Source organism: Balaenoptera physalus (assembly GCF_965194825.1).
Source record: "Balaenoptera physalus genome assembly, chromosome: 10".
NCBI lineage: Eukaryota > Metazoa > Chordata > Mammalia > Artiodactyla > Balaenopteridae > Balaenoptera > Balaenoptera physalus.
The window spans coordinates 11,137,341-11,158,785 of record NC_138889.1 but is presented as its reverse complement, the minus strand read 5'-3'; the positions used below and the strand labels follow the sequence as shown (position 1 = coordinate 11,158,785).

General features: G+C 41.3%; 1 protein-coding gene across 3 annotated transcripts in view; it reads left to right on the top strand.

Annotated features, from left to right (window-relative positions):
• The first annotated feature begins 1,384 nt into the window (after window positions 1-1,384).
• Window positions 1,385-21,445, top strand: part of JHY (junctional cadherin complex regulator) — a 64,345-nt gene continuing 44,284 nt past the window's right edge. For 2 of the 3 annotated variants that reach the window (XM_082410876.1, XM_082410877.1), the window contains exons 1-2: window positions 2,328-4,584; window positions 19,125-19,644. In XM_082410876.1, coding sequence (XP_082267002.1) covers window positions 4,271-4,584; window positions 19,125-19,644 — 834 coding nt within the window. In that variant the 5' untranslated portion in view covers window positions 2,328-4,270. Of the gene's footprint in view, window positions 1,464-2,327; window positions 4,585-19,124; window positions 19,645-21,445 lie in introns of those variants that run through there. The other variant, XM_082410875.1, reaches the window with a different exon arrangement.

The window sequence follows — 21,445 nt, the reverse complement described above, 5'->3', positions numbered from 1 at the left end:
AAAGCAGAATAAAAAATGGTAAAACTGAGTACTCAAGATTTTTCCAGTTCTCTGTGTTTCCGATCATTAATGAGGCAACTGATATTGAAGAATTCCTGCCTCTTTGAAGTCAGTTATTCAAATCTATTTGTGGTTTTAATGCTGTGTTAATATGAATATAATTCTCAACCCTTCCTTTCCTCACTCTTCTTTGAAGACTTTTTTTAATAGTGTAATATTCTACACGTACATAAATGTATAGCTTAATGAATTGTTATAAAATGAATATCTTTGTAACCAGCATTAAAAGTCAGGAAATACAATCTCAAAGGCACTCTTCCCTAAAAATCCCCACCCTGCCCTGCCCATCAGAACTGACCACAATCCTAACTTTATGAGAATCACTACTTTGGTTTTGTTTGCATAGTTTTCTTTACTAAGTATGCATCCATAAACATAATACAGTTTAATTTTGCCTTTATAAATATTTATATACAAAATTATTTGTGGTTTTTTTTAAACTCAATGTTATCAATATATTTTTAAGATGCCTCTGTGTCATTGCACACAGCTGTGTTTCATTCATTTTCCCTATTGTATAGTATGTCAGTATACGGAATAGTACAATTTAATTAACTATTCTATTGTTGATGGACATTTCAGTTATCTCCAGTTTGGGTGCCCAGAAGCACACACAGTTGTGGGGTAAAATACCTAAAGGTGAAATTGCTGAATCATAGGGTGTACACATTCTAGCTAATGTCAAGCCATTTTCCAAAGTGTTTGCACCACCTCACACTCCCATCTGCAGTATATGAGGGGGTCTTTGCTCTACCTCCTCCCCAACCCTGGGCGCTGTCAGATATTTTAACGCGTGCCCAACTGGTGAGTATGGAGCTATATCCACGGTGGTCTTAACTTATCCGCTTCTGATTATTAACGAATTAAGCACCTTTTCAGTCAACAACAGACAGTTATTGGCCATTGGGTTTCTTTTGTGAAATTCCTGTTCAAGTCATTTGCCCATTCTTTAATTGGATTCTTTGCCTTCTTAACTTGTAGGAGTTCTTCACGTTTCCTAGCAGTATGTGTTGCAAATATCTCCTCCCACTCGGTGCCCTGTCTTTCCTTGCATTACAAATTTGGAAAAGCCAGTGTGACCTGCGAGCGGCTTCTTCTAGAGCTCCCGGGGAACTGGGAGCTCTCCCGTGGCCACCGTCATCACAACCGTTCCCACCCTCTCCACCAGGACAAGACAGGGCACGGAGTTATTGGGATGCTGGGGCCTGGACCGCACCGGCCCCGCCCTCCCGGTGCGGCCCCACCCACGGCCGTGCCGGCCGAGTCGCGCGGGGCGGGCCCTGTTGGCCCCGGTCTCCAGGGCAGCGCTGGGCGACGCGGGGCGGGACCGGGAGGCAGCCGGGCTGCGGAGGCGCTGAGGATGAGGGCCCGCCGGGGTCGCGGCAGCCAGGAGCGCCGGGCAGGTGACAGGCGGGGTGGGCGGTGCGCCAGAGGAGGGGATCGGGAGGGGTGGGACTGAGAGTGGGGACGGCAGGAAACCTCTCGAGGAAACTGGATCTGGACGGGGAGAACTCAGAGGTGCCCGCGCCGGGGAGCACTTGGGACCCAGGCGCGAAGGGCAGACGGTGGCCGAGGCAGGGACGGGGCCCAGGGGCTGGTGGCCGGGATCTGGAAGGACTTTGGCGCCCAGACTCCCAGAACAGCCCTAGCGTGGGTTGATTAGACCGGTCCAGGGCATCAGACCCACCGGGCCCATCACTTCCTGGGCCTTAAAATGCTCCTGGTTGCCCAGTCTTGTCCATCAGAGAAAAGGCGGGGGGTAGAAAATAAACCCAGCTCCCCTTTGGGCAGCTTCGGGCTTGTTCCAAAACAGGGCAACTTTTCCTCTACCACTCACCTTGGTAGGTGAGTCCTTAAAGCAGGGCTCTTTTTCACCTACAGAAGGAAATGTTTCTCCCAGTACTAATGGGCTAGGCCCAAGGTCTTGAAGGGACCCCTAGGGAATTAGCCGTTTCTTAGTGCCACCGGTTTATCCCTGTCTGTCTTGTTTATTTAGGAGATGTGTCAGCCCCTCTTGGTCAGAAATTCCAGTGAAAAACTTTGTGCCACTAGGCAGCAACATTCACTACATTTAAAAGGCCCACTTTTTTTTTTTTTTTTTTTAATTAATTAATTTATTTATTTATTTTTTTCCACACACACACACTGTATTTTATTTTTACAAGAGATAAATAGACTGACACCAAGCATTGTACATGGATGACCACAACAAAAGCAACAATGATTGCAATTACCAAACATGAAACACACTCGTACTATGTCATAAAAAAGGCCCACTTTTAATTTATTTCAGCTATCAGCTTTTGCTACTTTAATCCCATGCTTTTATAAAATCACACGTTCCACAGAAGACCCAACTTGGATGGTATCTGCCTTTGCTCTCTTCATAATCTCCCAAACTTCATTAATGACAAAAATTATATCTTCTTCTATGGACATTTTTAACTGATTAACTCCAAGAAATCCTAGTCTATGTCATTTAAAAGAGAAATTGAAGGGACTGAATTATTTCATGAAGAAGCAATTCCAAATTGAAATATAATGATTATTTTAAGCTTTTTTCTTTAAGATCCCAAGTACAGTGACTTGAACTCTTAAAGGAAGACTGGTGTTTATTACAAACTGTTTCAGTTAAAATGTGTTAGTATTTGAGGGATTTGCCACTTTCTAAAAATATCCTAAAAGCAACAGTTGATCTGCTTATCAAAATTAAAATAATATGGTAGAATGAAATTCGTATTTTTAAAATAAGAGAATTAACACAGCAAACTGGTCTGTGCAGTTTGACAATAATATGTTAGTCTACCAACAAGGGGGAACTTTGAATTAAAAAGAAAACCATAGATATTTAAATATCAGATGTATTGAAGTACGAATGTTACCTTTGGTCTGTTTTGTTTGTTAAGGTGCTTTCCTCCAAGGAGTTGATGATGTTCCTTGGAAACATTAGCAACAAGGTCAACTAGGACTAGGAAGAAGGTTGTGTTGTTTAATTAAAGAGAGGATTTGCCCAAAGAACAAGAGCAAGCCATTAAAACAAATTTTGCAGTAATCTCTGATGAGAAAGGTTGTTTCTGTTACCTGACCTACAGAAAAAACAAAAAAAACAACAAAAAAAACAGCATAAAGGCAGTGAGATGGAAGACAGAGCAAATAGAAATGCCAGGTAGAGATGAAAGGAAGCACATCCAAAAACATCATTTCCTTTCAATCCTATCTGAACTCAAAGCATCCTTTCCGTAAACCATCTCGTGAGTCTTTATGACAGCCCTTTGAGACAGGGAGGGCTCACTTGGAATCATACTCTTAAGCTAGTTACAAGGGACCCGAGCTGTTATTCAGGTCAATCTTCCGCCCACCCAACATTCCCCAGAACAGCATTCCGTTCAGGTAGGTGGACACCCAGCCTCTGCTATGAATCACTGAATGGCAGAATTCACAAGGCCACCAAATCTTTTGTTGAACAGTTTTAATCATTATCATGGGTGTTTTTTTTTTTTTTTCCTCTGAGCTGAGGTTGATCTCCATGTAATGTCCACCTAAATTACACATTCCTACCTAACAGCAATCTGGATATCAAAAAGTCTTCCAAACGATAGAGCCAGCCAATACAGGTCTAGGAGCAAAACAGCTTCCATCAGCTTTGCAGTTCCAACTGTGGAAACCATACTCTACTTCTCTCCCCCTCCTTTATTTTCCAAAAGGCAGACCCTGAACCTGTTTTTACTCTGTCCATAAATACTACTGAACATGGCATATTTATATCAGTGCCCTGGGTCTTGGAAATAAGGCATTGAAGTACTGTCCATAATTAGCTATTTCGCTTTGTCCGGGCTTATCTGTAACAGGCCCTTGGAAGCTCAAAAAAGGAATCCAGTCATTTAATTTTCTCAATAAAGCTGCATTTGATTACTCAGACTGTTTATGAGCTCTACATCAGATGTGTTTCTGTAGAGAGAAAAACATAATAGTTTTTCCAATAGACCTTTCTCATACACACAGAAGGGGGCATACGAAAGCCTGCAGGTAATAACAAGTCTCTCTTATTTAATTTTTTGATTAACATTGGAATTAAAGAGATTTCAGTAGTCACAGAGTAACATAAATATAATTTTTTTAGGCAAATTCTTTTGCGAGCCACGACTTTAAATATTCAGCCAGCTGCTGCCATCCACAAGAGTATCCCTGTTCAGTTTTGTATTTTCTCAAGATGATTCATAGTAAATTAATTCCCAAGCTCTCTATTCAGTCTCCTGTTCATCACACCAACTTCAAGGTCCAGTCCACGGAGCCACCTTTTAAGAAAGAAGACTTACATTTGATTTCAAAAGACTCCTTGGAATCTGATTCAGAAAGCCTCACTCAAGAGACCAAGTCCCAGTCTAAACCTGAAGACCGAATTCAGGACAACGACATGGACCCTGACAGCTTAGAGGAGGAGGACTTGAGTGAGACGGAAGAGGAAGCAAGCAGAAAAGCAGCTCAGACAAACCTCCATACCCAAGATGCTGGTGCAAATAACAGGTAAGGAATTGGCTTGTGTAAGAAAACAGTGGGTTCCGAAATGCATTGTTACATAATTACTGGTACTGTCCCAAGTGAAAGTAAGGACAGGCTCTTGGTTTTCGTTTTTTTGGTTTTTGTTTTTAATTTTTATTTTATATTGAAGTATAGTTGATTCACAATGTTGTGTTAGTTTCAGGTGTACAACAAAGTGATTCAGTTATACATATACATATATCTGTTCTTTTTCAGATTCTTTTCTCATATAGGTTATTACAGAATATTGAGTAGCGTTCCCTGTACAGTAGGTCCTTGTTGATTATCTGTTTTATACATAGTAGTGTGTACATGTTAATCCCAAACTCCTAATTTATCTCTCTCCCCAACCTTTCCCCTTTGATAACCATAAGTTTATTTTCTAAGTCTGTGAGTCTGTTTCTGGACAGGCTGTTGTAATGAGCACCTTTGTAGTGTGTGTGAGACAGGTCTCCAAGCAGCTAAGGACAGCTTGGAGCCAAGATTTTTGTCACATTCATTTCTATTTTAAAAAAAAAAGCATGGACTTCCCTGGTGGTGCAGTGGTTAAGAATCCGCCTGCCAATGCAGGAGACACGGGTTCAAGCCCTGGTCTGGGAAGATCCCACATGCCACGGAGCAACTAAGCCCGTGCACCACAACTACTGAAGCCCACGTGCCTAGAGCCCGTGCTCCTCAACAAGAGAAGCCACCACAATGAGAAGCCTGCCACTGCAACGAAGAGTAGCCAGGCTCGCCGCAACTAGAGAAAGCCCACGCACAGCAACAAAGATCCAACACAGCCAAAAATAAATCAATAAATAAGTTAAAAAAAAAAAAAGCATAAGAAGAGAATAGTTATTAATAATAAGGGCATTTGCATTCCTTATGCTCCTTATTTCCTATCCATATTCCAAGTGTCTCCACTGCTATGACCTCACCTTGCAGAAATCCCAGAAAGCCTGGTCTAGCAGAATGCCATGACTTGGAGTCAGGTGGTCTTGAGTTGGTCCAGGCACTGCCGTTTAGGGTATAATTTGAAATAAGTCCCTTCAGTCTTCTGAGGCTCACTCTTTCTCATCTGTCAAATGAGCCAGGCTGCTTCTCTCACAGGAATGCCATCACTGTCTGTAAAGGACGTTCTGGGGGTAGAAGCCTACCTGAGCTAGGAGAGGTCTACCTTCCCGGGAATATATAATCACATAAAGATTTAATTTCTGATAATCAGTACTTATGGGGTATTAAGTTTAGGCTACAAGCCACCAAAACATCTAAGAGGATTTAAATGAGTACAATATTACTCAGTTTTAGTGAAACTAAAAAAGTTTTAGTGAAAATATAAATGATATAAATGTGTACTGAAGTTAAAAGCTATTGATTAGACAGGGGTCTTGGGATGGTGGTAAAGTACAGAGCATCTGAAGCAGACCATGTGGGTTCAGACTGTGCCACTGACCAGCTGTGTGACCTTGGCCGAGCCCGATTGAACCCTCTCTGCCTCACTTCCTCCTCAGTAAAAATGGGATAGTAATAATAGTTACCGTGAGGCTAAAATAAGTCTATGTATATATAAAAAAAGTGCTTCGAACAATGACTATAAGTTCTGTATGTGCTAGATGTTTTTTAAATTAGGGTTAAAGTAAATTGAGGAAAGTTTATTGGAAGGCCTAGAACTTGGGCAGGCAGAGTTTTGGAGACTAGGTAAGATTTGGGAAAAAAAGAATAGAATTAGAATGAATGTGTGTGGCACGTCGAGCCCCACTTGATGGCAGAGGATCTGTTCTGAGTGTAGGGAAAGTAGACAGAGGAGGGGCCTGCTGACAGGGACTGTCCTGGAGTGCCCCCAGCCCACGCTGCGGGTAGGACGTGGGACACAGAACTCAAATGACGTGTCCCAAGAATGCAGTCACAGCGAAGGCTCGTGCGGGAGCCAGAATGAGAGACCAGCCCTGAGTCTTTTTCATCCTTTCGTCTTTCCCTCTTTCTCTCTTTCACTGGAAATGTCAAGTTGAATCGAGCTCATTTGCTTCTTAGGAGATCTCACAGTACAGTACAGTAAGTCCCCGACCTACGAACCTTCAAGTTGCAAACTTTCAAGGATGCGAATGTATTATAACCCTATTACAGTACAGTACTCTACAGCCGATTGTGTTAGTTGGGCACCTATGCTAACTTTGTTGGACTTACGAACAAATTGGACTTACAAACTCGCTCTTCGTATGTCCACTGTATGTCCAGTGATAAATGCTATAACTGAGGTGCAGCCATAGAGCTGGGGGGCGAAAGAGGGGCTTAGGAAGGCTTTAACCAGCCAGCCGCCCCTGACTGGACTGGGTTGGGCACACCCGGAGGAGAAAATGCAGGTTCTTGGGGAGGGCAGTGAGATGAAGCAGTGTTCAAGGAAGATTATTCTGCAAGCTGGTGCATTATGAATTAGAGGGTAAAAACACAGTGGACAAAGAGACTACCAGATGGTAATAATTACAATGACAACAATAACAGTAATGACATCTCTTTTGAAAGGCCATCTCTTTTGAAGAATTTCACTCAATTCTTCATTGTAATCCTGCAAGAAAGTGCTGCTATTCCCATTTTACAGATTAGGAAGATGAAGCTGGCAGAGATGAAGTCACCCAACATCAGAGTGCTTTGTTATTGATGTTGAGGTGTTTTTTTAAATGCTTTATTTATTTTAGTTATGTATTTCAGCTGCGCCGTGCGGCTTGCAGGATCTTAGTTCCCCGACCAGGGATTGAACCCAAGCCACAGCAGTGAAAGCATGAAAGCGCCAAGTCCTAAGCACTGGACCGCCAGGAAATTCCCTGAGTTTTTTAATCAAGAAAAAATTCTAACCTACAGAAAAGTACAGAGAAAAATACCATCTCACCCTTATTGCCATGTTTGTTTCAGATATATTTTTTAAAACATAAAATGCTACAGATAGTTTCCTGGTTCCCCTTCTCAAATCCGTCCCCGTCTTCCTCTCAGAGATAACCAATGCATCAATACATACATCAATACATACTCTTTTCTTTTTATTTTTGGCTGTGCCATACGTTATGGGGGATCTTAGTTCCCTGACCAGGGATCAAACCCTCGCCCTCTGCAGTGGAAGCACAGAGTCTTAACCACTGGACCACCAGGGAAGTCCCAACCTACACATACTCTTATATGAGTGTATATCCTTCGTAGCAATCTTTTATTCATTTCCTTCATAGGTAATTTATCATTAGTGGAGACATATGTGTATAAAGAATTGATAGGACTTGGTGACAGTTTAGAACTGGGGTTGGAAGGAACAAGAAAAGGCACAGATTAGTTTAAGGTTCTAACAACAATAGCACTTATAGAATGCTTGTCCCGAGCCCATCCCTGTGCCAAACGCTTTACATGTATCATCTCATTTAATCCTTATGGCAGCCTCAACAGGGGGACACTATACTGATCCCATCTTGAAGATTGCAAATGAGGCTTAAAGGAACCGGTTATGTTATACCCATTTATTCCACCGGGTGAGTGGTGGAACAGAAAACTCCTGCAGTCTGACTCTATGCTTTAAACCAGGGGTCCCCAACCCCCGGGCCGCACAGCAGGAGGTGAGCGGCGGGCCAGCGAATGAAGCTTCATCTGCTGCCCCCCATCGCTCCCCATCACTCGCGTTACCACCTGAACCATCCCCCGCTCCCCAACCCCTACCCCTGTCCATGGAAAAATTGTCTTCCACAAAACCGGTCCCTGGTGCCAAAAAGGCTGGGGACCTTTAAACCATGTTTGTATTGTAGCTCTAATCTAAGAGAGTCATAGTCTCCTAGGTAATAAATGGTACTTTTATTTACTACGGGGGTGGGAGGGGCATCGGAAAAGAAATATCTTTTGTGGTGCATAGGTATTCTTGTCTGTACTTTTACGATGAAGAAACCAAGGCAGGGATCCATTACGTGACCTCATTTCCCCAATGTTGAGTTTCTCCTCTTTGAATGGGGCTCAGAGACCTGACTTTAACCTTGCTTTTTACCCAAGGACAATGTAAATACCACTCAATATATTTCAAAATAAAAAAACATACTTACAAAGTCAAAAGCATCGTTAGGGCCTTGGTCTTCTGACTCAGAGATCCTTAAATAATGGTATTTTCCTTGGACGGATTTGCCTTGGAAATCCTTAATGATAGACTGTAATCCCCAGGGTTAGAATGGGTTACAGCCCTAGTAATTGTTTGGCTGTACAGTGCTTCATACATTGAACATTTACAGGACCAGTTCTGTACTACAAAGGAAAGCTGAACTGAAGCATTTAGCCAAGTAATGCCTCAAAAATATCCTTCAGGTGAGTGTTTTGTTACTGGCCCCTTTCTCTGCCTCACTTTAGTCTTGGAAACCTTTCTTAGGTGTATTGTTACTTGGATCTGAGTAGTTTACTAGCCATGAAATAGACAAATATGATCTCAGGCTCTCAGTATGAAATTCAAGAAGACTTTCATTTCTGTCAGGTAGATGGCATTCTGGGAATTGTAGTTCAAAATAATTAGTCAAAGCCTTGCCTTGAAACGGAAGAAAATCTCTTTCTTCTTGCTTTTATGGGCAACCGTTTTAAAAGCTGCCTGACAAAATCACTTGAGCCCTACTCTGGTGTTTTGATGTTACTAGAACCCCCTCAAAGCAATTACTCCCTTGCTCCTCAGCAAAGTCAAGCCACAGTTCGATGGATATGGATTAGAGAAAACCTTTTACTTAATGGAAATTGGAGCAGCATTGACTGCAGTGAATGAATCAAGAGTGGAAAGAGGATCTTCATATGATAATCCTTAAACCCCACTCCAGAACTAGCCCCATGACACTCCGGCACTCAGAAGAAAGAGATCAATGTAATTCCTAGAGCATTAGAAATAACCTCTTCAGCTCTGGGGCCTTCTGAAACCTCATATGTTAAAAAAAAAATCAGAAAGCAGCAGTACAGTAACCAGTATATGTGTTTGATAAGGTCTTATTTACAAAAATACTTCAATATAATTAGCTACCATTCGTAGGACTATTTGCTTGATATATATACTATCTCATTTATCCTTACAAGAGACTCTTAGATATCGGCATTATTATCCCCATTTTGCAGATAAGGAACCAAAGCTCTGAAAGTTGTGTAGGTGTACGTAGCTACTAAGTGGCAGAGCCAGAAATTTAACTGAATGAACTCTCTTTTAACATCAAAGTCTGAGCCTCTAATTATAAGTATCTAGATAGGTGATCAAGGGCTGATCTGGTAAAGGATTCAGTTTTGCTCTCTAGCAAAAATTAAAGGTATAACAACTTCAATATGGACTAAACTGAGGCCAGATTAAATATGCATGTAAAATTATAAATTTTAGTAAAGTAATACAAATTTATAAAGGATCCTGTGCCCTCAGAATACTATAAATATTAATGCCATTTTACCTTGGGCAGTAAGGTCATAGAGCCTATATTCCTCAGCAGCTCTCCTGGGAAACGGAATGTTTTCATTCATTGAGATCTCTCTCATCACCTGGGAAGTGTAGCCTTCACAAAAGATCCCACGTTCTGTCTCATAAACCACCGTGTGCCAGAAATTACTGGGTGGGAGATAGGCACAGTAAGTATTCTTAGTTGAACTGAATTTCAGAATTGTCTGAAGGTAAGAAAAGGACTCAGGAATAATTATCTGCATTTTTATGGTGGTATATAATTTTTCCTCTCAAACACTTTCATATATAGTTGACTCTTGAACAAAATGGATTTGAACTGAGCAGGTTCACTCATATAAGGATTTTTTTCAACAAATAGTACTGCAGTCGTACAAAATCCACAATTGGTTGAATTAGCGGATGTGGAACCGTGGATACAGAGGGCCGGCTCTGGGACTTGAGCATCTGTGGAATTTGGTATCCCCTGCGTGTCCAGGACCCAATTGCTTGCAGATACCAAGGGACCACTGTATGTTGTTTCCGATTAATAATGCAAGAATCAAGTGAAATATTGAATGATGATTTCTAGGACTTCAGTAGCAGTATGGGATAAGCAAAACAGAAAGTGGGTAAAGGGAGACTTAGTAAAAACTAAAACTCAGTATTTTAATTTCCCCCTCCAATTTCCCAGACTGTTTTGTAGGACACATTGGATATATTTAAGCTGAGGGGAGATTACTTCCTCTTATAAGTGTTGTAGAGTTTTGTTTTTTTGGTTTTTTTTTTTGCTCTGGTTGGGAGAGTAAATGTGACACTTGAGGCTAGATCTAATATTCTAGTATAACCAAGAACATTCTGAGAGCTTCCAGGAGTCGACTCTCATTCCTGTTAGTTTCTAGCAGCATTCATCCATGTTGATTTATATTGTCTTGATTAGGTAGATTTTCAATTTAAGGCCATTGGCTGGCCAACCTCTTTCAAATACATTCTACTATATACCGAATTCTAGGGGTTTCACACAGTATTTGGGGATAGCTACTAACGTTTTGGTTATTTATTTCTGATCACGTGGGTATAGTCATAGCAGAGAAGTGACTTGTCGTAGGCATTATCATTGCTGTTTTTTAAATATAAATTTATTTATTTATTTATTTTTGGCTGCATTGGGTCTTTGTTGCTGCACGTGGGCTTTCTCTAGTTGCGGCGAGTGGGGGCTACTCTTCGTTGCGGTGCTCAGGCTTCTCACTGCGGTGGCTTCAGTAGTTGTGGCACACGGGATCAGTAGTTGTGGCACGCAGGCTCGGTAGCTGTGGCATGGGCTCTAGGTGCTCAGGCTCAGTAGTTGTGGCACACAGGCTTCAGTAGTTGTGGCACACAGGCTTCCGTAGTTGTGGCTCGCGGGCTCTAGAGCACAGGCTCAGTAGTTGTGGCGCACAGGCTTAGTTGCTCCGCGGCATGTGGGCTCTTCCCAGACCAGGGCTCGAACCCTTGTCCCCTGCATTGGCAGGCGGATTCTTAACCACTGCGCCACCAGGGAAGTCCCATCATTGCTGTTTTATGCTCACTTGCTCACAAGCTATGCAGCAGTCAAACCCTGATGCGCTCCTCAGAGCAGGCACGGTGCCATCGTGACAGACAAGCAGAGGAGGGGGTAAGGCGTGTGCCTGGGCATGCATTGTGTCTATCAGAGGCACAGTCCCCGCCAGAAATGCTAAAGCCACTGTGACTCCTGGGATTTTATTGCCCTTGGAGACGACCACGAGTTCCTTTCTAGCTTATTTCCAAATGCGGATGCATTACTGTGTTAAAATAAGTAAATAAATAGTGAGTTTGAAACCTCCCAAAGTGTAATTTAAATTTACATCACCTGCAATCTTGCAAGCTTATCAAGAGGATTAGGAAGGTGGTAACCAATGGATTGAATTTAAAATACATGTTTTTTTTTCCCAATGCTTATATACATCGCTGAGTTTCGCATGATAGGCCCAATTCAATTTAAAAATTAGTGAATTCTGAGAGCTGTTAGGACTCTTAAAGGTCAGTCTATTCCTTACTGTAAAAGGAGAAACCTGAGGCCTGGAGTACATAACAAATTCACCCAAGTTCACACAGCTGCTCAGTGACAAAAATCTGGACCAGGACCCAGGTGTCAAGACCTGTCTAGTGCTTTTTCCCAGGAAGTCACAGCTACCTGGCAATTCTGTTGCTGTAAATATCTGGCATTTAAAATACAAGAGACTCTATCTAAAGAAAGTGTATGCACCTGGAAATGTTGTAAATCTGGGTCCCTGGCTTTTAGCCATTGTTTCTGGAGAATGAAAAGAATATCCAAGCCTTCCACAGAAAATGTCTGGCTTGAGCACTGTAAACTCTCACTGAATGAGAGGAATTATATTTCTAAATATGTTCTGTGTCATACAGCATTTCCCTTGTGAAGATGCAGCCTTTGTTTCACATAAGATAATCTTAATTAGAAATGAGGTACGAGAATTTTACATTGCAATTACTAACACGCCCTCTTAAGATAATTTATTTTCATTTAACACTCAGATTGTCCTTGAATCAAGACTGGTACTAATAAGAACTTGGGGCAAATATCTGGTTATTTTGCAGCCATAAACCTGTTGTCAAAAAGAAAAAGAAAGGGACTTCAGCTGGAATTATCTAAACTATAATTGCAGTAAATAAAATTCACTAGATAACAATCCAGTCCCTTCACTTGAGTGTGTTTCTAAAGACAGTCTTTGGCCTTCGGTTCATTAAACTACCTTTCTTCTATTAAGATGTTTAATATTTTTAGCAGAATAAATGCCTGCATTAAATGAAATTTTCTGGGTTGTAAATAGCCTCCCCAAAGCATTTCAGTATACTTGTGGAACCATTTTATTTCATACTTGCAAAAGTGATTTCTTAATCCTTTGGATTTATTTCATTTTATTTACTTAAAAGCTGTTGATAAAAAGATTAAGATGAGCACAGAACTCAGAAATCCTTGGAAACAATTGTCAGTTTTATAGCTCCTTAAAGAAGCATTAAAAACTTTACACTTAAACAGAAATTGAATTTGCTGTTCATATGCATAAAAGATTTAATGGCATATAAATTGGGAATAATTGTTCTGTTTAAAAGGATTAAATTAAACCTAAATCAATAATAACATGTGCAGTTTCAATTTAACTGCCTACTTAAAATAAAGTGGCAAATAAATAACTGCTAAATGATTAACAGCAATGCTTTTATTCACCTCCTCGACAGGCAAAATGACCAGTTATTGAATATTTTACTATGAGTGCAAAGGATGTTCATTGTACTAGAAACATGCTCTAATTTTAGTAATTTTTTGATTGAATACTAAACTGAATATGAGGCTCTTCGTCAAATGGAGATTTGATTTTATTTGGACTGAAGTTGTCACAGTCATGTTCAAATATGGTCCATTAGAGCCAGCAGATAGGATGGCATATGCATATGAGACCACCCTCCCCTTCCTCTCTGCATCCGTTTCTAACCTGGGCATCTGAAGGGCAGACCTGGCATCTGTTGTCTGAACAGCAACAAAAGCATTGTGTACTCATCGTCTGTGTAACCTTCCTATCAAATGGGGAGGGAATGAGGTGTTTTGTGTGCACACGATTACTGATGAAGGAGCACTTCACACTCATTTTGTTCCAGTGTGTTGACCTGGACCACACAACACAATTGAGCTTCTCCGCACACAAGCTCAGAACAATGGGGTTCTTTAGTATCATGTTCTATTTCAACCATTAGATTTGTTTCTGTGAAGTATTACAGCTTTCCATGCTCGATAGTTTGCAAAACATAAACTCCCATTTGTCTCAACATATGGTTTCCATCAAAAGGGGAAGAAAGGGGCATGTTTTAAGATAATCATTGCAGGTGTACACGGTACAGTGTAATTAAAGCTCTTAGAAGAGCCACATTTTCCGATTCTCATCTTGTAAATACACATTATTAGAGTGTCTCTTCAAACGATTGGTTCAAAAACATCTTTCGCAGCCAGAGCAACTCATTATGTTTGATTTGTTTCAAACCCTTCTGTATTTTCTAGGTTTCACTTAAAATATCAGTCTTTTTCAGGGCATGTGAGATTGCTTCCGTGGGCATCTAAGAATGGCAATTTGTTGAGGCTAGAAATTACAGCTCTTTCTGAAGGTCTAAAGTAATTGAATTCTCCCAGTTTTATCTTCCTCATCATCTTTCAGCGGTTCTTAAAATATCTCATCATGTGGAAACACTGACATTTCTTAATCCCATTTCCTAAATTACAGTTCAAACAGATTCTCCGTGCTGCCTAGGTCGTGGTAAAAAAAAATTGGATTTTTAAAGATAAGTGTTCATTCTTTCAGGCCACTAAGGTGCCACTTAGTGCATCACGAGCCAAGTTCGTGTCCTGGAAATAACTTAAGCCCTAGGGAGAGAAGAATCCCATGAGATCCATCAGGAGGAAGCCATAGTACACACCAATGTTGTGTCATGGTGACAGAACACAACACACAGCAAGCAAAGATCAGTGATGGAGCTTGTTGGCATGTGCTTTTATAACCGGCCCTTCCTGGGACCTTCCTTACTCCATGCCAAGAACATAGTTCTAAGCATATATACGTATATAAATGTGCTTAATACTCTCAACGACTATGAGGTAGGTACTATTATTTATTTTTTTTAGGTAGGTACTATTATTATCCTCATTTTATTGATGAGGAAGCTGAAGCACAGAGAAGTACAATAACTTGCCCACACTCCCACGGTAACCGGTGGCACCAGGGATTGAGCGCAGACAGTCCGATTCTAGGACCCTTGTCCTTTGACTTTCTACGGTACCATTTCTCAGAACCAAAATACTCCATACCATTTATTCCATGAGACTGAGGGGTGTCTATAGCCCTGACTGTGGACATCATGCCATCATCAGCTAATGCTAGTTAAGTCTGGTGACCAGTCTGAGTGCCAGTTTTCTTAGTATAACTGCAGAGATGGAAGTCAGGGACTCCATTTCCTTCAATCATCAAAGACTACCTATTTGTTAAAAAGAGTGGGCATTCCTCGCTTATTGACTCTTGTGAGTTCATCATAGGATCACAGAACAAGAGAGTTGGAATGGACTTTGAGATATCATCTAGCAATTGGATCTGGAAATAAGAGGTCAACATATTTTCATTGATAAACAAGGTCTGTCCTCCTAGTTTAAATGCCCACAACATTCTGTACTTCTTTCTGCATCTAGTTTATTACTTGATTATTACTGTTGGTGCATAAGATCCGTCTGCCTGTCTTGCTCACTCAGCAGCCAGTTCCATCCGCCTGTTTCTGTTTCACTCACCGCTCACCTCCAGTGCCTAGTACGTGGGGAGCCACTCAGTACATATTTGTTGACTGGCCAACTGACTGACCGACCGATTCACTAACTCCCCTAAGGCAGGCCCTGCAACAACACCTGCTTCACCACCACCTCTGGGATTGGCTGTGTGATACAAGGCGAGTTACTGGACAGGAGCCAGATCCCAGGGCCAACTGCCAGGGTCTATATCCCGGCTCCACCACGTATTAGCTCTGAGACCTTGGAAAAGTGACACTCCAAGCCTGTTTCTTCATCTATTAAATGGGCATAATAATAGCACCTCCCCATAGGGTTGCCATAAGGAGAAAACTAGAGATTCACTGTAAGCTTTCCCTAGATCAGCACGTGGTAGTGTGTGCTATCTTCCCAAAGCCAGCACTCTACAACTCACCCAGAAAAGCAGCAAGACAGTGGGCTCCAATAACGTGTGTTACTTTTAAAGGTTGCCAACCCCTGCTCTAAAGAGTGCAGAGGACAGGGCTACCTGTTCTAAAACTTTGCCCCAAGAAACCATGTGGCCTCTGTACATAATCCTTTCCAAAAACTCATCACTTTGCCTATCCAGAAGTATTTGTCTTACTATAACATCTTTGCTCTCTAATTAAATGATTTTTGCTTAATTAAATAAATCCAAACTCTCAAGTTAATGTAGTTAAGCCAAACCCTTCACAGAGTTTACAAAGCCCTTCAAGATTTCACCTCTGCTTAAGCCTGAGTTCTAATCCTCCCACCCTCCGTTTTATCCACGTAGAATTTGTTCTTTGAAAGCCCCATGTTCTCTCTCGCCTCCATTCCTTTTTACGTGTTGTTTCCTCAGCCTGGCTTACACTTGCTGCCCTTCTTAGCCTTCGGTCTCAGCTAAGCCATCACTTCCTTCAGAAAGCTTCCCTTTCTCCCAAGATGGGATTGGGTGTCCCTCCTGAGTCCTGATGGCCCCATGCTCCTCCTCAGGGCACTCATCACTCTAATCACAAATAGCTCATTTCCTGGTCTGTATCCCTCACTAGGCTGTGGGCTCACCACCGTATCCCCCTAACTTAGTATGTGCTCAATAAATATAGAATCAGTGAACGAGCAAATGCATGAGGAAAGTTAAATTCTGTCGAATCAAGTGAATGAATGAACGAGGAGAGTTAGACTCACTTTTTCCTTTCAATATATCATAGATACGGGAAATGGCATGTTTCTTCATTTCAAAAAGTCTTTATATCTTTATTTACTTGAAGATGTACTTTCATCTTTTCTTCCCCATCTAAACAACCACTGCTGAACCTTATACTTAATGCAGCACAAGATAAGCCTTAAAATCATTCACTGATTTGGTCCAATGCAGGAAGTTTTCCTGCATGTTTAGATTCTAATTTACTGCTGTTGGGTTTTTTTCAAATAAATATCTAATGCTCAGTAATTGATTGAAGCATCACTTGTTGCCTCTTCTGCCCATAGCACAGGGTAGAGGTTAGGGAAGGAAGGATAACCCTCTGTCCCTGCTGCCCAGGACCTTAACCAGGTGAGGAGATACGGTTGCCATAGTGAAAAGTGAAATAAGCACAAATACAGAACATGAAGTAAGCTATATTGTCTCATTTTGATTTTATGCAACCTTGAGAAATAAACAGAATAAATATAATTGACCCCTACTTACAGATGAGAGAAACCAGCTCGGAGGTGACATGATTTGCCAGCTGATGCACAGATAGGTAGTGGCAAACCCAGAACTTAAGCCCAGGTCTGTCCAGTCCCAAATCTAGATGATGCCCTGCTGGCCCCCTCCCTGCCCCTGGGACACTTCATGCCCAGTGACCCTTGGAGCAAAGTGAAAGGCAGGGCCAAAAACTCCTGTAAGTTCACGTGAGGGGACATCACATGGAGAAACCTTCTCAAAGCCTCAGAGGCAGGTAACCCTGTGGAGTTTCGGGAGTGGCGAGTTGCACGGTTTGATGTCGATTTCCTGACAAATGTGGACCATCTCCATTCAGGCACTTTGCTGGAGGAGAATATCATTTTTCTTCCCTTGGTGGAAAAGGAAGAGCAGCCTATCCCAAGAAGTTTTCCATCTTAATATGCAAACTAAAAATTCAAAGTGACAAGGGGAATTCCCTGGCAGTCCAGCGGTTAGGACTCAGCACTTTCACTGCCGTGGCCCGGGTTCTATCCCCGGTCGGGGAACTAAGATCCCATCCCGCAAGCCTCGCACCGCAGCCAAAAAAAAAAAAAAAGACACTAAAAATTCAAAGTGACAATTAAGCAAGACTTAGGAGTTGGGGCTTTCTGCTCTAGTTTTTGCTTGACATCAAATCAAAGAACTCTAGGTCCACATTAAGAAGACTAAATTAACATTAGGGGCACCATTAGTTTGTTTACCCAGCATAAAATTATGTCCTCTATAAACGGGAATATCAAATAGCATAAAAAGCCCAGATGATTTACATTTTCTTTTTGATTAGAGGATTGCGTCTACTGTACCAAGGAAAGAAAATCTCTCCCATTTAGCTTTTGAAGATCAAAGCAGCCATTAAATATGGCATATTACCAGCATTTTTTTTTTCTTTTTTGGTTAAGACTAGGAGGTACTTTACAAATTGAGATCGTCATGGAGAAAAGGGAGGACTTTATTTGGGGTCATATGTACTGATCACAGACCAGTTCACTCCCCTCGGGCTGGACCTTGTGCTTAACCTTTTATTCAGATAGGGCTGTCTACAGCTTAAAGCTCACACTGACCTGTCTGCTGATTTTGTGTACATAGACGTGACCAAGAGAGTACAAACTGAGAGCTTTCAGAGGCACCATCTGATTCCAAAAGTTAGGGATCTTTCTATAGCACATTTGATAAAATCTACAAAGACGAAATGAAGTCACGAGTAAAAATCACTGATACAGGAGGATGAACCTATGTAGGTATTCAGTTGGGATAAGTCTTGCTTTCCTCCCACGAAAGGCTCAGACTGAGTCGTTGTTCAGGCAACAGTCGAATTTCCCTTCCCAGATAAACAGCTAAATGTGTAGCTCACTAGCTAAGTGTGAAATCCATCTTATCTTCAGCAGCTTGTTACTTATTCAACTTATGGTGTGTCTTAAGTAATAGCATTCCTTGCATCAAGGCCATTTACTGGTTTAACATTATAGACATTTGTTTTCCAGCACAGAGAAATTAACCATCCCCCATTTTTTTTAAATCACTGAATTGTACACTTTATTTTTAAAAAAATTTTTAAATATATTTATTTATTTATTTTTGGCTGTGTTGGATCTTCGTTGCTGTGCACAGGCTTTGTCTAGATGCAGCCAGTGGGGGTTACTCTTCATTGGGGTGCGCGGGCTTCTCATTGCGGTGGCTTCTCTTATTGCGGAGCACGGGCTTTAGGCACACGGGCTCAGTAGTCATGGCTCGCGGGCTCTAGAGCGCAGGCTCAGTAGTTGTGGCGCACGGGCTTAGTTGCTCCGCAGCATGTGGGATCTTCCCGGACCAGAACTCGAACCCGTGTCCCCTGCATTGGCAGGCAGATTCATAACCACTGCGCCACCAGGGAAGTCCCCATCCCCCATTTTTATTCCATATTTCAATGAACTTAGATAATTATGACTTTTTGCCCTTATGTGTAGTGTGTAGGTCTAATCTGAGCCTGGGTTGTGTCTTTCCCATGTAGACAGTAAAAGGAAAATTGTAGGAGAAAGATGGAGATTGATTTCGAATAAGATGATCAGCTAAAGAGAACGAGTAAATCTGTTTGGATAAAGAACTTGACATTTCTTTTCTGCTTTGGGCAGTCAACAACCCATAGAAGACAAATACTCAGACCTGCGATATGACCCAAATTGGAAGAGGAAAAAAGAGGAGGGGAAGTTGTTGGCCGTGGAAGCATTGCCAGAGTCTGTGAACAGCTCTGCAGAAAATCTGACTTTGAATCCACTTTACCCTTCCAAGGAGACTTCGATGGAACTCTCAGGGGGGAAAGGTGAACAGAAGAAGAGCCCACAGAACACAGCCGCCTTACTTGGGAGTGAATTTTTAAGCCCAAACTACGAGCATGGTGCCCATTGCAGCGGGCCATTTTCAGCGCTGAGCAGCAGTGACCTGGAGGAGAAATCCAGCAACCTCTCTCAGTACTTGAAGAGTTCAAGTTCACATAGTGAGGTATTCCTGCCAGGATCACGCGGACCTCGGCGAAGGAAGTCCAAACAATATTTTGTGGAAAAAAACAAGCTGACTTTGGGATTACCCACTCCGAAAACGGACTCTTATCTTCAACTTCACAATAAAAAAAGGCGGGAAACTCACCCAGAACAGGTATGTAGCAGCTACTTAAAAATCCCTTCTGAGCACTAGACTGGAATTTGCCTTTGTTTGAAATGGCTAGGTATCACTTCCTTTGAGATGGTGACATCATTGTAACCACATGGCTGAGTAAAATGAACTCCATGTACCTTGCCCCTCTTTGAAGAATCAGGGGAATTATTCCACAAATTCTTGAGAGCAAAATAAAAGCCATCAGTGGCTTACAGTGCTGTAATTCAATTATTATATTCAAAATGTTTCTATTCAAGGAACCGTAGATTTTTTTTTTTAACTGTATGCTCCATTAGATAAAATACAGGGCCGAGAGTTTGATTCCCTATGTTGGTTGCCTTTGTTCCCACTAAGGCACTGGTTTTCAACCCTATTAAATTCCTCCAGTACATTGGAGGTGCAATGACACACTCATACCAATAACAGCAGCTCACTTACAGAAGTGATTCTCAACTTAGATTCTGTATACATATTGGGTGGTAGTGCAAGGAGGACAGGATACAACATGAGTATTTTTTAAAATTATCTAGTCGATGCTATTATCTTTCTATTATCTTTCCAACTTCCATTGATAATCACTGTACTGTCTTTTATCCTGTGCAAATGATGTGATACCATTATGAACTTTAGTCTCCCCATCTATAAAACTGGAATAATAATAAGTGCCGTCTCTTTCTCATCTGATCGTTTTGAGGGTAAATTCTATCCCAGATGATGGATTCAAAACCTGTTGGAGGACTTCCCTGGTGGTCCAGTGGTTAAGACACCACACTTCCACTGCAGGGGGCACAGGTTCGATCCCTGGTCGGGGAACCAAGATCCTGCATGCTGTGCGGCATGGCCAAAAAATAGAAAAAAAAAAAAAAAAAAAAAGCCTGTTGGAGCCAGTAAACTTAGTCCTATTTCATGGGTGCACATAAAGATCCCATCAGCCCACTTCCTAGTTGATATGTTCGTGAACATGGAAAACAGTGGCTGCATCAGTGCATCCACCACCCTTATTGAGGAGACAACTTGAAATTCATCACCCACTAATGTGGGATCATTTTCAAATATGAAGGAGAGTTTATTACATTAAATAGGCATGCCCTTAGACCTCTCCCAAATTCAAACAGGTATTATGTAGAGTACTCTCACCTGTTCTAACCTGTAAGTATTTCCTGATAGAACAAGAGGGATGAGGTGGGTGAATATTTGTGATTTTTTCTTCTTAATTGAGAAACTCCTTATACGGTCTTAAATGATTATGTCACATCCTTGCCTTTGTAACTAATAATAAAACAAAGGAATGGGTGTGTATATTTAGTTGATTATCAAAATGAATACTTAGCTGACTTCAAACAGAATTTTTAACATTTTTGACTCAGTTTTAGTTGTTAATGTACTTTTCCATACAACTTATGTGAAATTTTGAATTTTGCTTGGTTGCTCATTTTAAAATATAAATTCTGTGAAAAATGTTTATAGCCAATAATTTCTCCTAGACTAGGACAATATTTTTCCTTTATTTTTAAATGTATTCTCAAAAGAGAAGAGGCAAATAGTGAGGCCAAAAAAATTACTTATATTTCTAATAATAAAAGTGAAAAAAGATTTATTATAAACTGTTTAATTGATTTTGTAATTGCTAATTTTTCTTAATAGTTATAACTTAAGTTTGCAAACAATATCATGGTGTGTTCCCAGTGATTCCATAGCATAATTGTCTTCTCATTATGCCAAGGAGGAAACTTTAAAGCATTTTAGGCTTGCCCAGTCTGTAAGCTTGTGAATTATTCTTTGAAGTTGCCATTGACTTTGT